The sequence below is a fragment of the Vicia villosa genome, linkage group LG1, assembly GCF_029867415.1.
Source record: "Vicia villosa cultivar HV-30 ecotype Madison, WI linkage group LG1, Vvil1.0, whole genome shotgun sequence".
Lineage (NCBI taxonomy): Eukaryota > Viridiplantae > Streptophyta > Magnoliopsida > Fabales > Fabaceae > Vicia > Vicia villosa.
Window position 1 is genome coordinate 137,887,718 of NC_081180.1, and position 12,225 is coordinate 137,899,942.

The window sequence follows — 12,225 nt, forward strand, 5'->3', positions numbered from 1 at the left end:
TTTTTCCTTTCTCACTTTCATAATACTCCGCATCTTTCGAATTGTCGAAGCGCCAATTTCTTCCTCTTTCATTCTACATGCTAAATTTTCTGAGTATTTTCTTGAATTCTCTTGTTTCAGAAATCATTTTAAGTAGTCAAATGATCATTATTGAATTCTCTTTAGAGAATTAATTGAATTTCTCTTTGTTTGAGAAATTATTACGACCAGTTTTATCCAAAATACTACGATTGATATTTATACTATATCCAAATGGGTTTTATACCATCAGATAGTGTATTTCTAGACCCATTATCTATTGTGGAAGTAGTAATCGTACTGTACAAAATTAAGTTGTTTAATCCAAAATGTGTCGTAGTAGTTTGACTGCTTTGCATAATTTTTGACAGTACCGTGAAACGTCTTAAAAAAAACGACTTAATCTGTTCCGTAACTTGACTAGATAATTGTTTCTGTGCCGTAAAACAACATTAAACAAAAAATGTCAAATACAAATTATATTAAAATTTACAATAAAATATTAATAATTTCAGATTTAAAATTATATTAAATAAGATTGTAGACTTTCATATTAATAAATATATTTGTTCTAAGTCTTCTAAACTTACTATATTAATTAGTCTAGCTATACCACATTTTCTTCCAAATTAAGTTATTGTTGTATATAGTGTTGAGGTAGGGTCATCCCACTTGGCACAAAGATCTAAAAGTAAAGGCTATGAAGTGTACACTATTGAGTATGTGCACTGTCATGGTTTGCACACATGTCTTTGATTACATATACAACAAAATCAACATGCACTCTATCTATATATAGACATCAGTGGACAATAATCCAATTACCAAATTAACTGAAAGAGAAAAATGGAGAGAGACATAGATTTTCATCCTCTATTGAGTGGTGGAAGAAAGAGAGAAAAATATAGAAATCCTTTTTCTTCAGCTGAGATGGAATCACTTGCAAGCATATGTGAAGCTTTGTTGCCTCCTCTTAGTTCTGACTTTTTGAACAAAAAGGGAATTCAACCAACAAAAAAGGCTATGAAGTTCTGGGAAGCTTCTGGCTCTGATTTCTCTGTCCCTCAAGAGGTATTATACATACTACTCTCTAACTTTACTGTGTCACAATTAAAATGTCTATTTATATATTTTATTGTTTTTTTTTTGTTTGTTGAGACCAAATTCAATAAAAAATATAACTTTTGTACTGAAAAGGTCAAAATTGTAAAGTTTTAAATACATGCATACACGAAATTAGAGATAATATTTATTTATATGAATATTTTAATATATGCTTTTAAGAAAAGATATTTAATATAAAGAGTCCAAAAATTCATGTCCCATAATGTTGAGGTTCCTAATACATTGTTGGTGAACACTTGTAGGCATCCTTATTTGAAAATGATGTGAAGTCACCATTCTAAGAAAATGATGACATTTTTCAAATGTTTTGAATAAAAAATTATTTAAAAAATCTTTAAATTTAAGTGATTTTTTATTTATTTTAATATTCAAAAATAGTTAACAAAAAAAATTTAAATAAAATTTTATAAAAAATTATTTAAACTAGTTTTTTATTTGAATATATTATTTTTTTAAAAATTATAAACTTTTTTTAAAACAATAATATATAATACTATAAAGGTAAACACACAGGTATCCTTAAATTTAGTTCGGTTTAATACTCTCATCCAATCAAATAAAATTATTCATTCTCATATCACTTTTTAACTTATTTTATTTTAAAATAAATTAAAATTTTTAATAAATTTCTACTAAAGATACAGTATCACTTTTTAATTTATTTTATTTTTAAAAAAAAAACTAAAATTTTTTAATTAATTTCTACTAAAAATACAGGTAACCAACTATTTATCACGAGTACTTAAAATTTGTCTATTATAAAAACATTTTTACAAAAAGCTAAAACAAACTAGTTCTGATTTGCATTAACTTCTCTTTGATAAATATGATAAAATTAGTGGACTGAAGAATTCCAATGAACACATCAGAGAAATAAATAGATTAGTTTTGTAGAAGTGGAAGGGATGAAAAATATACTTGTTATGTGCATTTATAGGTTGCAGAGATGATAGCTGAGAGAGCACTACCAGAAGCATTTACAATTGTTAGAGTGATTCTATGGATGCTATCAACATGGTTTGGCACTTTGTTGCTATGTGGATCTCTCTCACTCACTAACAAATGGCCTTTCATCAACACTTTCTCAAATATTTCTCTGCAAAACCGAGAAATTGTTCTTCAGAAATGGTTCAGGCATCGCTTCTTCACACCTGTTAGACTTGCATTTCTTTCCATCAAAATCTTTTGCGTCATCGTGTTTTTCTCTCATGTAAGTCGCATTCTTTATGTGTTATTGTATCTTGTGTCTGAGATTAAATATTCACTTTACTTGTTTGTTTTCATGCAGTGTAATGAGAATGGTGAGAACCTTGCATGGGAAGCCATTGGTTACCATGTCGACAATCATGAAAACACAAATGATATTCACAAAGAGAGGCCACTTGAAAAGGGAATAGTCGAAGCTATGAATGAAGATAATGCGAGTTTGCCGCAATCTCTTTCTAAGAAAGGTCTCGAAGTTGAAATAGATTCTAAAAACAACATCCTCAAAGTGAAATGCGATGTGGTGATCGTCGGTTCCGGTTGCGGTGGAGGAGTTGCAGCTGCTGTTCTTGCAAATTCAGGCCTTAAGGTTCTTGTTCTTGAGAAGGGTAACTATTTTACTCCAAGAGATTATTCTTCTCTAGAAGGTCCTTCTATGAATGAGCTTTATGAATCAGGAGGAACTTGTTCGTCTTTGGACGGAAAAATCGCTATTCTAGCAGGTACAACGGTTGGTGGTGGCTCTGCTGTTAATTGGTCCGCATGCATTAAAACACCGGATTACGTTCTCAAGGATTGGTCAGAGAATCATAACTTATCACTCTTTTCAAGCTCTGAATATGTTTCTTCCATGGACATAGTGTGTAAAAGGATCGGCGTAACAGATACTTGCGTCGAGGAAGGACTACAGAATCAAGTTCTCCGGAAAGGTTGTAACAATCTCGGTCTTCAAGTTGATTATGTGCCGAGAAATTCGTCACAAGATCATTACTGTGGATCTTGTAACTATGGTTGTAGAAAAGGAGATAAACAAGGGACCGATGTTACGTGGCTTGTCGATGCTGTGGAACATGGTGCTGTGATACTAACAAAATGCAAAGCTGAAAAACTTATCTTGGTGAATAACAAAGAAGGAGGTGTGAGAAGAAAGAAATGCTTAGGAGTTATGGCAAATATTTTAACAGAAAACATCACATGGAGAATTCAAGTTGAGGCGAAAGCAACGATCTCATCGTGCGGAGCAATTTCCACACCGCCTTTATTGGTCTCTAGTGGACTAAAGAATAAGAACATTGGCCGAAACCTTCATCTTCATCCGGTGCTAATGACGTGGGGACATTTTCCAGACTCGCTGTCGGATCTCAAGGGTAAAATCTTCGAGGGAGGAATAATAACTTCTGTACACAAAGTGTTATCGAAAGACGAGTCCAAGGTAAAAGCTATCATTGAAACTCCAGCAATAGCACCGGGAGTTTTTTCTACCTTGTTTCCTTGGGAATCTGGATTCGACTTCAAAGAAAGAATGCTAAGCTATTCGAGAACCGTTCACTTGATCACAATTATTAAGGACATGGGCTGTGGAGAGGTTAGGACTGAGGGTAGGATAAAGTACGAGTTAGACGAAGAGTTCGACAAAGAGAACATGAAGCATGGACTGCAGCGGGCGCTGAGGATTCTAATCGCGGCAGGAGCGGTTGAAGTAGGCACTCACAAAAACGGAGAGAAAATCGTTTGTAGCGGAACTAATGAAAAAGAATTGAAAAAGTTTGTGGAAGCAATATGCGCGACAGGAGGGCCGATGTCACATGAAGAAAGTTGGAGTATGTATGCATCTGCTCACCAGATGGGGAGTTGTAGGATGGGAATGAGCGAAACGGAAGGCGCGGTGGATGAAAATGGAGAGAGTTGGGAAGCTGAAGGACTATTTGTGTGTGATGCAAGTTTGCTTCCAACTGCAATTGGTGTCAATCCCATGATAACTGTTGAATCTATTGCATATTGTGTTGCCAAGAGAATTGCAGGAGGTTTAAGAGTGGGATAGAGTTTGTTGTTACTTTCTTTGTTGTGTCTTTCAAACAAGTAGTATGAAAATTTAAGAATTTCTTTTCATAGTTCAGTTGTTTTAATGTTGAATGATCTTGTAAGGTTTTTGAAAGTTGTTTCTTTGTTGTTTTTAATAAGTACATGAGTGATGAGATTTTCCTTTCTTTTGAGTTATCTTGCTTGATTTTATATTAATTTCCTCATTTATATGATTTCAGTATTTCTAAACAATATTAAAATAATATCAGGAAAAATTATGGTATATTCCCTCTTTTATACTCATTAAACTGGTTAATTTAATGCTTGTTTTTTCTCTTGATGATTACATTTTACAATAGATGAAATATAATCAAGTTTATAATTGTTGAAACCAGTTTAACAAAAGAGAAATAGATGATAAATGACAGAAAACACCAAAAAGGCTCATTTATCCTTTTATTAATATAGAATAGGAAATCCAAAATTCATACATTCACAGGAAAAATATACTTGAAGATGAAACTTTTGCATTGCGAGCCGATGAACGATAAGAAATTACTCATTTTCTTTTATGTATCATGTCTATAGAAATTTCTTCTCAATAATCAGAATCTGTCTCACGAAATGGTAATGGCACTGTCTTCACTGCTCGGTAATGGCCGACATTATTTAGATGCTCATTTTCCAACCTGTGCAAATAAAATTTCTTGATTCATTCTATGATTTTTTTTTCAAAATTTACTAATATTCAAGTACAAAGTATTAAGAATCTGAAAAAGTTGATATGATTAAACACACCTATAGAAATTCCAATGCCCTCTTCGGATTACTTCAAGTGCTGCCAACAAGAATTCTAGCAGTCGCGATTCAACAGGCCCGACTTTAAAAGGCATGACAGTCTCCACCCATGTCACCCTCAAAACAATGTTTAAGGCCTGTAATTAATCCAATATCACTTTATAATATTAAAAATCTTATGAATCTTCTTATGTTTATAAAGATCATTAAGGTAGAAAAAACTCACAATTGACATATAGTATATACTTTTTCTCTTTAAAACCAAATCATCTCTAAGCCACGGATTTCTGGAATTAGGATTTAAGAATCCCCAATCTTTGACAAAGTCCCAATACAATTGATAAATCGTTGCCACCACAGAAGTAATTAAGACTATTGCAAACCATAGATGGTCACTTTGTCTATTGTATGTTACTCTAGCCCCTACTGCCACTATCGCCGAAATATACTTTCCCATGTTGGCCAAATGATTCACATCATGATCGTCATACCACCTTCTCGCACACTTATAACAAAATTTAAGAAGATGTTTAGTAGTTGTCAATAACATAAAAACTTTAATTGGTAATTTGACTTTTTGCTCAATCTTGAATAAACTTACTTGCATAACACGCCAAATATATGGCAAAAATGAGATGCAATAGGTCATTTCTATATATAACCTTCCAGAATGACATGTGTCAGGGTGGTGTGTTCTGAAAACTTTACTCGAAAGGTTACAACCTGTAGTTTCCAAATGCCTTAACAATGGAATCTGAATTCATAACCATAACATAAAATCTAACGTTAGTAATTAAGATATATAATAAATAAAGGTGAGAAAGACAAGAAAAACTGTAATCACCTGACTAGTTAGTTGGTCAGCCATAAAAAAATCTACCAACAGAACCTATTGGAATGACAAATGAAAATTAAATTAATAATGCTAAGTTCAATTTGCAAGACATGTTATTAGAATGTAATCAATTTGATTTTAGAATTAAATGAGATTAAAATTTACCTTATAAAATGGAGAGCATATTATATTGCGAATAACACGGATGAAACAGTAGCGTGTTGGACGATACAAAATATCAAGTGGCCAAAAGAGCAAAGCTATAAAAATCTGAAAAATTACAATTCATAGTTAGCACAAATGTGTTTAAAATGTACTTTAAAAGTTAAATAGTCGTTAGATTGTACTAACCATAAGTAAAATTCCGGGAAGTGCATCAATTTGGCTAGGAGAAAATCCGGCTGCCCTTAAAAGAAGATGCACAACCATTGCTCCAACCACAGTTGTCATTAAAGTAGTGCATATCAGAAATGCATCTATATGCTTTAGTGATGTCTTTGGAGAGAACTCAAATATAAAATTGTAATTGATTCGAGTTCTCTTCCACATGTATAGATTACATCCATACATAAACATATGCAGACTTAACAATGCAAACACGCTGCAAAAAATCGCTCGAAAGTTCATTAAAATTATTTTTGTAATTAATCTTTAAACATTGAATATAATTCTGTACCTGAAAACAGGATAGACATTTTCCATGTAAGATGACTCGTAATTCGGAGAGAATATTGAGCACAAATGAGCCAAAATTGCGTATACGCAAAACAAGGACACAAAACAACCAGTAGACAAACCTGCATAAGCAGCCAAGAAGAAAGTTTATTTTGTTGTATATCATATTTCCAACGACTCATTAGTGTAATGGATCAAAACATTATATTACCGACAAGAAAAGTGACCATGTGTGAATCTTTATTTTGTTTAGGTCTTAAAAACTTCATTGCCCTTTTCCTGTCATTGTTGGCGAAGTGCCTTGTGAATATGAACTCCACTTCGTCCATTAATCTAACCACCTTAAATATAATCATAACAACATATTAGAATACTACTATAACAAAAATCTTAAGTAACTAAAATGAATAGGTCATATCATTTATTTATTATTATTTTTTTTTAAGTATATACCTTATCAGAACTAACAAAATGAGATCTCTTCACTTCTTGTAAATAATTTGATGAAGCTTTTTGACAGGACACCTGCTTGATCATATATCTATTAGCTATAGTAAGCATTGAAATTTAAGCTAATTTCTATGACAAAATAATAATATAGTCTTTTTTTTTTCTTTTCATAATCAACTCTTGTATTAAAAATTGAGTACTAGGGGTACTCAAACCCTTACAAGATATAACAGGAAATCAAACCTGAAAACCAGCATAAATTAAATGCATAAAAACGGGTTTTTAAACCACTCATAAAAAGGTACACTTAATCCTATCCTTAGCTCCTATTACAAGCCACCATCAAGTATGTCAAAGAATCAAGAAAAATAGTTCCTCACTATCATAATCAGTATTGTTAAATATGATATAGTCATAAATATTATATTCAAATAGTAACTTTATCATGCTCTTATGACTCATCCCATAGTAAATTATATGTGTATATTAAGCAAGCATAATTGTAAAGCAAAGTGCAATTTATAAATCACAATATGAGTAGGAAAAAAAATTGATTGATTTTATTACTACCTTTAATCATCTCAGGGTCGCCCAAATGAATTTAGAAGCCCGGTTTTAATTTTAAAAATGGATCTAAATTTTAAAAAAGGAATAAAATTATAATAATTAAAAATAATACATAAAAAATACAACTGTCTATTAACCAAATAAAACACTAAGAAAATTTAAAATATTGTTTAAATTATAAATTATTTTATATAAATTTTGTGTTTTTAATATTTTTTATCTTTAAAAACATTTTTTTGTCTAATTATAAAAAAAATATTAGATCTCTATAATTTGAGACCCGGTGCTGTAGCACTCCCTGCATTTGTGCATGCAGGGCCGGGTCTGAATCGTGTTATCTTTATTACACTCAAATATGGACGATTTAGTGTGGAAATTTGATACTATGCCAAAAGTAAATAAGTTCTGATATTCTAAGCCTTACCTTATCAAATTTCTTTAGGATTTTTGAAAATGCTACCATATTAAGTGAACTGCCAAAATAAAAGAATAGAATTAGAATTTGCATAATCTAAAAATAATTGCTTATAGAATGGCAATAAAACCTAAACACACCACATGCTATTTTAAAAAGTTTTGTTGTATTTGAAGTTTCCAAAATTTCTAATACTAATTGTTTTGATATCACATATTAAAAATTATACCTGTATGTTTTGAGTAAACCAAGGCCTCTATAAAGCTCAACAAATGCACTTCTTATCATTTTCTCAGCACATTGAATTTTCTTCTTGTGAATAAAATCTCCACTTGGATTGTTCACTAGATCCTCCCAAAGCATGCTAGTAATTGCCGTAATTGCTCGAGTTGCGTTTGTCGCTGGAGTATCGATTCTCATTGCCATTTTAGGCTTTCCCTTCTTGGTTTTTGTCCTAGTTGCTGAATTCACAAAATTTACACCATTCTTTTCTAAACTTGCTATTACCTCATCAGTATGGGAAATTTCTGAATTCGTTTCGTCCGAATCTCCAAAACTTTCTGCATAAATAATCATGTATAATAAGTATCAAATGTATTCTGCCATATCATACTGTAATTTTTTAAGTTACACGGTTAACTAATCACCATCATGTATACCGCTATATCAAACTATAATTTTTAAATTAATGGTATAACATGACTGAATAATTTATTTCTATTGGTTGACAGTGTAAAATTATTTTATACTGTAAGTGCATAATAATTAAACTCTTTTAATAATTAACGACTATAATTAATTGACAGTAAATCTAACCAGAGTAACTAGAATCTCTGGCCGGAGAACGAGGGAAAGTCTCAGCATTATTAGTCTTTGTCGTGGGATAATTTTTCCTTCGCCGATCCTCGATAATTTTCTTTAGGTCTAATAAAATTTGAAGTTGCTTATTCAAGGTTTCTCCCCTCTCAAGAAATTCATTCTCTTGCTTAATGTAAAACTGGTTCACCTTATTTAACTCTTCATCAAGCTTCAGAAAAAACACACGTACCTGTGAAAAGTGTCAAATATAAAAATAAATTATAAAAATGATCAATATTATTTCTCATATTTTGTGGATTAAAATTTTAAAAGTTATGAAGCCTACCTCATCTTCTTCAGAAAATAACTGTACAAGCTCGGTTTGGTATATCTCTTCTCCACTGTCTTGTATAGTTTTCTTCCTCACCTGCACGTATAAAAAAATATTTATAACTGTTTTTTATTTAGTGTTACTCAAATTATTCTGTTGTTTTTTTTACTTTTTATTATTATAATTTTTTATGCACTTTATATAATTATTTATGAACTATTGTGTCTTATATATGTCTATTCACAAAAGCCGCAAATGTTTTAATTTGCTTGTTTCTTGAATGATGGTGAAAGTCAAAAAAAAAAAAAAAAGCAACAAAGGTTTTCAATAAAAAGGGACGCCACTAAACTCACTTTAATTAGAAAATCATTAACCACACTATATAAAGCATTTAAATTAATGTACATGGTGCATGCACATATGAAAAAAAATGATACTCCTAATTGAATCATTTCTTCACACTCCATCTATTTTACAAACAATAAATCAACTAAAATGAATATTATTTTCAATTTTTAAAGTAATATTAAATATTATTTCATTTTTATTCTATAATATATATATATATATATATATATATATATATATATATATATATATATATATATATATATATTGAAGTTTGCATTTGAAATAATGAAAAATACATCAATATTTAATATATATTATTTGTTTGATAAAGTTCCTATTATTTTTTAAAAAACTTATTTATTGTAATTTTTATGAAATGAGTAAAACTGACAGTCATTGTAAACAGAATAAAGTATTTAATTTAATATGACATAATAATATTATCAAAATATTATTGGATGTTATACATGATAACACGCATGCACCTATATATACTCTATTCTAATTTTGGCAACCATAGCAATTACATTAATAAGTAACTTCTATATATTTAAAGATTTTGTTATTTATTTTCTGATTCATAATTGGTGATACTATTATTGAAACCATGATAGTAATTGATAGCACTATGAATTAATTAAAAAAACTCCATAACTAAAATGTTTCCATTTTATTTTATTTTTCACTTTTGTAACAATAATAGAAACTCAAAACTAGTTTCTAAACTTTATGTATTTAGATAATACTCACCAAACACACCTCCTTGAATTACTCCCTAATGACAACGATCTTGTCTATATTCATTCATAGCTCAATTATCTCATTGCAATAATTGGATGCAAATTATCTCATTCCACATCAGAACCAATTATCAAGCTATGGTTTAAATTTCTAGTGCATGACTGTATTTCCAACAAAAGAAGAAATGATAAAAAAAATAATAAAAAAACTTAATTTAAACTATACCTTAATGATATTGGTGTTATCATGGTCAGAAGGAGATGAGAGATTGAGGGAAATTTTCTTAGCAATAAAACAAATAGAATCAAAAATGGAATTTGATGTATTGTGGTGGTTTTGGTTTGGAGTTTTTGACATCTTAATTCTCTTTATCTGTTTCTTCAACTGCCAATAGTTCACAAATGCTTCCTTCCATTCCGGTATCAATTGAGCTTCTAGCTCCTTTGAGAACTTCACCATCTATAGAAGAAAGGTGGAAGTTTGAGATTATATGATATGATAGAAACTGATAGAGCTTTTCTTATATTTATAGGAAATAAGAGCCGTGTAGAGAGAATTAACTTATATAATTTTTTGTTTTTTTTTTATCCTAACTATGTTAGGAACTTGAGTATTAGAGTTCATTTAAGCAAGTGTGGTCAACCACTTGATTAGCTTAAAGTGCTTAATAATAATAATAATAATAATAATAATAATAATAATAATAATAATAATAATAATAATAATAATAATAATAATAATAATAATAATAATAATAATAATAATAATAATAATAATAAAGGTACCATCACTAGTTGTTTTATTAATTAGTATTGAGGTTTTGGAAAAGGAAAGAAATTTTGTATAATTTGTTGACTATTTTTATAACATGTGTTAATTTTTTTTAATGTACCATAAGCTTGTGTTTTAACTATGTTTTAAAAATCGGATCGAATCGACCGATTCAACTAGTTAGATCGTAAATCGGAGATGAATCTGGTTGGATCAACCTTTCAAAATCACTAGTCGATCAAAATTGGAGTAGAACTAGAAAAATCAGATTGAGTCGTCTAAAACCATTCGAACCATAGACCGAAGCGGGTTTTGTAAAACCATCCAGTTCAAAAAATGCATCAAATTGGCCATTTTTAAAAAGAAAATTAAAAAAAATTTAATATGTAAATATCAAAACTTAATATACATTCTTCAATCACAAACAAAATTCCGTATTTTTATTACAAACATACAAATTTTTCTAAATTTTGTCACTTATATAATTTTTCTTGATTTTTTCTTTAGCCACCTCCCTATGGGGGTCACCCCCAGCGAAAAACCCATTTTACCCTGCTTCGGAAATGCATTTCCGAAATATATTTTTTTTCTAAATTTTTCCAGACTTCGGAAGTGCATTTCCGAAAAAATCCCAAAAATTGGGATTTTGATTAATTCGGAGATGCATCTCCGAAAAAATAAAAAAAAATCTAAAAATCCCAAAAATTAATTTTAGGATATTAATTAATTCATATATCATAAATTTGATATAATTTATGAGTAATGAATAATAATAATTATATATTTTGATATAATTCATATTTTAAAATTTAAAATAATTTTAATTAAAAAAATTAAAATAACTTCACTTACAAAATGAGTTATAATTTTTTATTTATATATTTATATATTTATAATAATTATTTTGTATTTACAAAAAAAATTAAAAAAATGAGTGTTTTAATTTATATATTTATATAATAATTATAATAATTATTATATATTTATAAAAATTATTATATATTTATATATTTATATAATAATTATAAAAATTATAAAAATGAGTATTTTAATTTATAATAATTATTATATATTTATATATTTCTATAATAATTATTATATATTTATAAAAATTATTATATATTTATATATTTATATAATAATTATAAAAATTATAAAAATGAGTATTTTAATTTATAATAATTATTATATATTTATATATTTCTATAATAATTATTATATATTTATATATTATATATTTATATATTTCACTTACAAAATTAATAATTATTATTATATATTTATATATTTCTATTCTGATTCATTATTAAAAATGAGTTATAATTTTTTATTTACTTTAAAAAA

General features: G+C 28.8%; 2 protein-coding genes across 3 annotated transcripts; one reads left to right on the forward strand and one right to left on the reverse strand.

Moving 5' to 3' along the window:
* Positions 1 to 835: 835 nt before the first annotated feature.
* LOC131644317 (long-chain-alcohol oxidase FAO1-like) lies at positions 836 to 4,330 on the forward strand. The gene is made up of 3 exons (XM_058914784.1): positions 836 to 1,089; positions 2,081 to 2,353; positions 2,432 to 4,330. Exons 1-3 carry the CDS (start codon positions 865 to 867, stop codon positions 4,166 to 4,168), a joined length of 2,235 nt encoding a protein of 744 aa, XP_058770767.1. The 5' UTR covers positions 836 to 864; the 3' UTR covers positions 4,169 to 4,330.
* A 241-nt stretch (positions 4,331 to 4,571) lies between these two features.
* Positions 4,572 to 10,634, reverse strand: LOC131644316 (phosphate transporter PHO1-like). 2 transcript variants are annotated; one of them, XM_058914783.1, is made up of 15 exons: positions 10,336 to 10,634; positions 9,034 to 9,114; positions 8,706 to 8,937; positions 8,119 to 8,449; positions 7,899 to 7,947; positions 6,911 to 6,982; positions 6,669 to 6,798; positions 6,459 to 6,579; positions 6,134 to 6,365; positions 5,948 to 6,052; positions 5,792 to 5,836; positions 5,549 to 5,701; positions 5,174 to 5,452; positions 4,948 to 5,084; positions 4,572 to 4,838 (listed from the first exon to the last, which is right to left on the reverse strand). In XM_058914783.1, the coding sequence occupies exons 1-15, from the start codon at positions 10,567 to 10,569 to the stop codon at positions 4,748 to 4,750; spliced, it is 2,292 nt and encodes a 763-aa protein (XP_058770766.1). In that variant the 5' UTR covers positions 10,570 to 10,634; the 3' UTR covers positions 4,572 to 4,747. The 2 variants fall into 2 exon arrangements, with proteins under 2 accessions (XP_058770766.1, XP_058770765.1); XM_058914782.1 differs by having other exon boundaries at positions 6,134 to 6,383.
* Positions 10,635 to 12,225: the final 1,591 nt, after the last annotated feature.

What these genes read in the sequence shown, in the direction of transcription:
- LOC131644316 (XM_058914782.1), bottom strand. Translation starts at nt 10,569, where the DNA reads ATGGTGAAGTTCTCAAAGGAGCTAGAAGCTCAATTGATACCGGAATGG. An exon ending in TTCCCGGAATTTTACTTATG is followed by an intron (nt 6,053 to 6,133) that starts GTTAGTACAATC and finishes GTAATTTTTCAG; the next exon opens with ATTTTTATAGCTTTGCTCTT. An exon ending in TATGCTCTCCATTTTATAAG is followed by an intron (nt 5,837 to 5,947) that starts GTAAATTTTAAT and finishes TCATTCCAATAG; the next exon opens with GTTCTGTTGGTAGATTTTTT.
- LOC131644317 (XM_058914784.1), top strand. Translation starts at nt 865, where the DNA reads ATGGAGAGAGACATAGATTTTCATCCTCTATTGAGTGGTGGAAGAAAG. An exon ending in ATTTCTCTGTCCCTCAAGAG is followed by an intron (nt 1,090 to 2,080) that starts GTATTATACATA and finishes GTGCATTTATAG; the next exon opens with GTTGCAGAGATGATAGCTGA. An exon ending in TCATCGTGTTTTTCTCTCAT is followed by an intron (nt 2,354 to 2,431) that starts GTAAGTCGCATT and finishes GTTTTCATGCAG; the next exon opens with TGTAATGAGAATGGTGAGAA.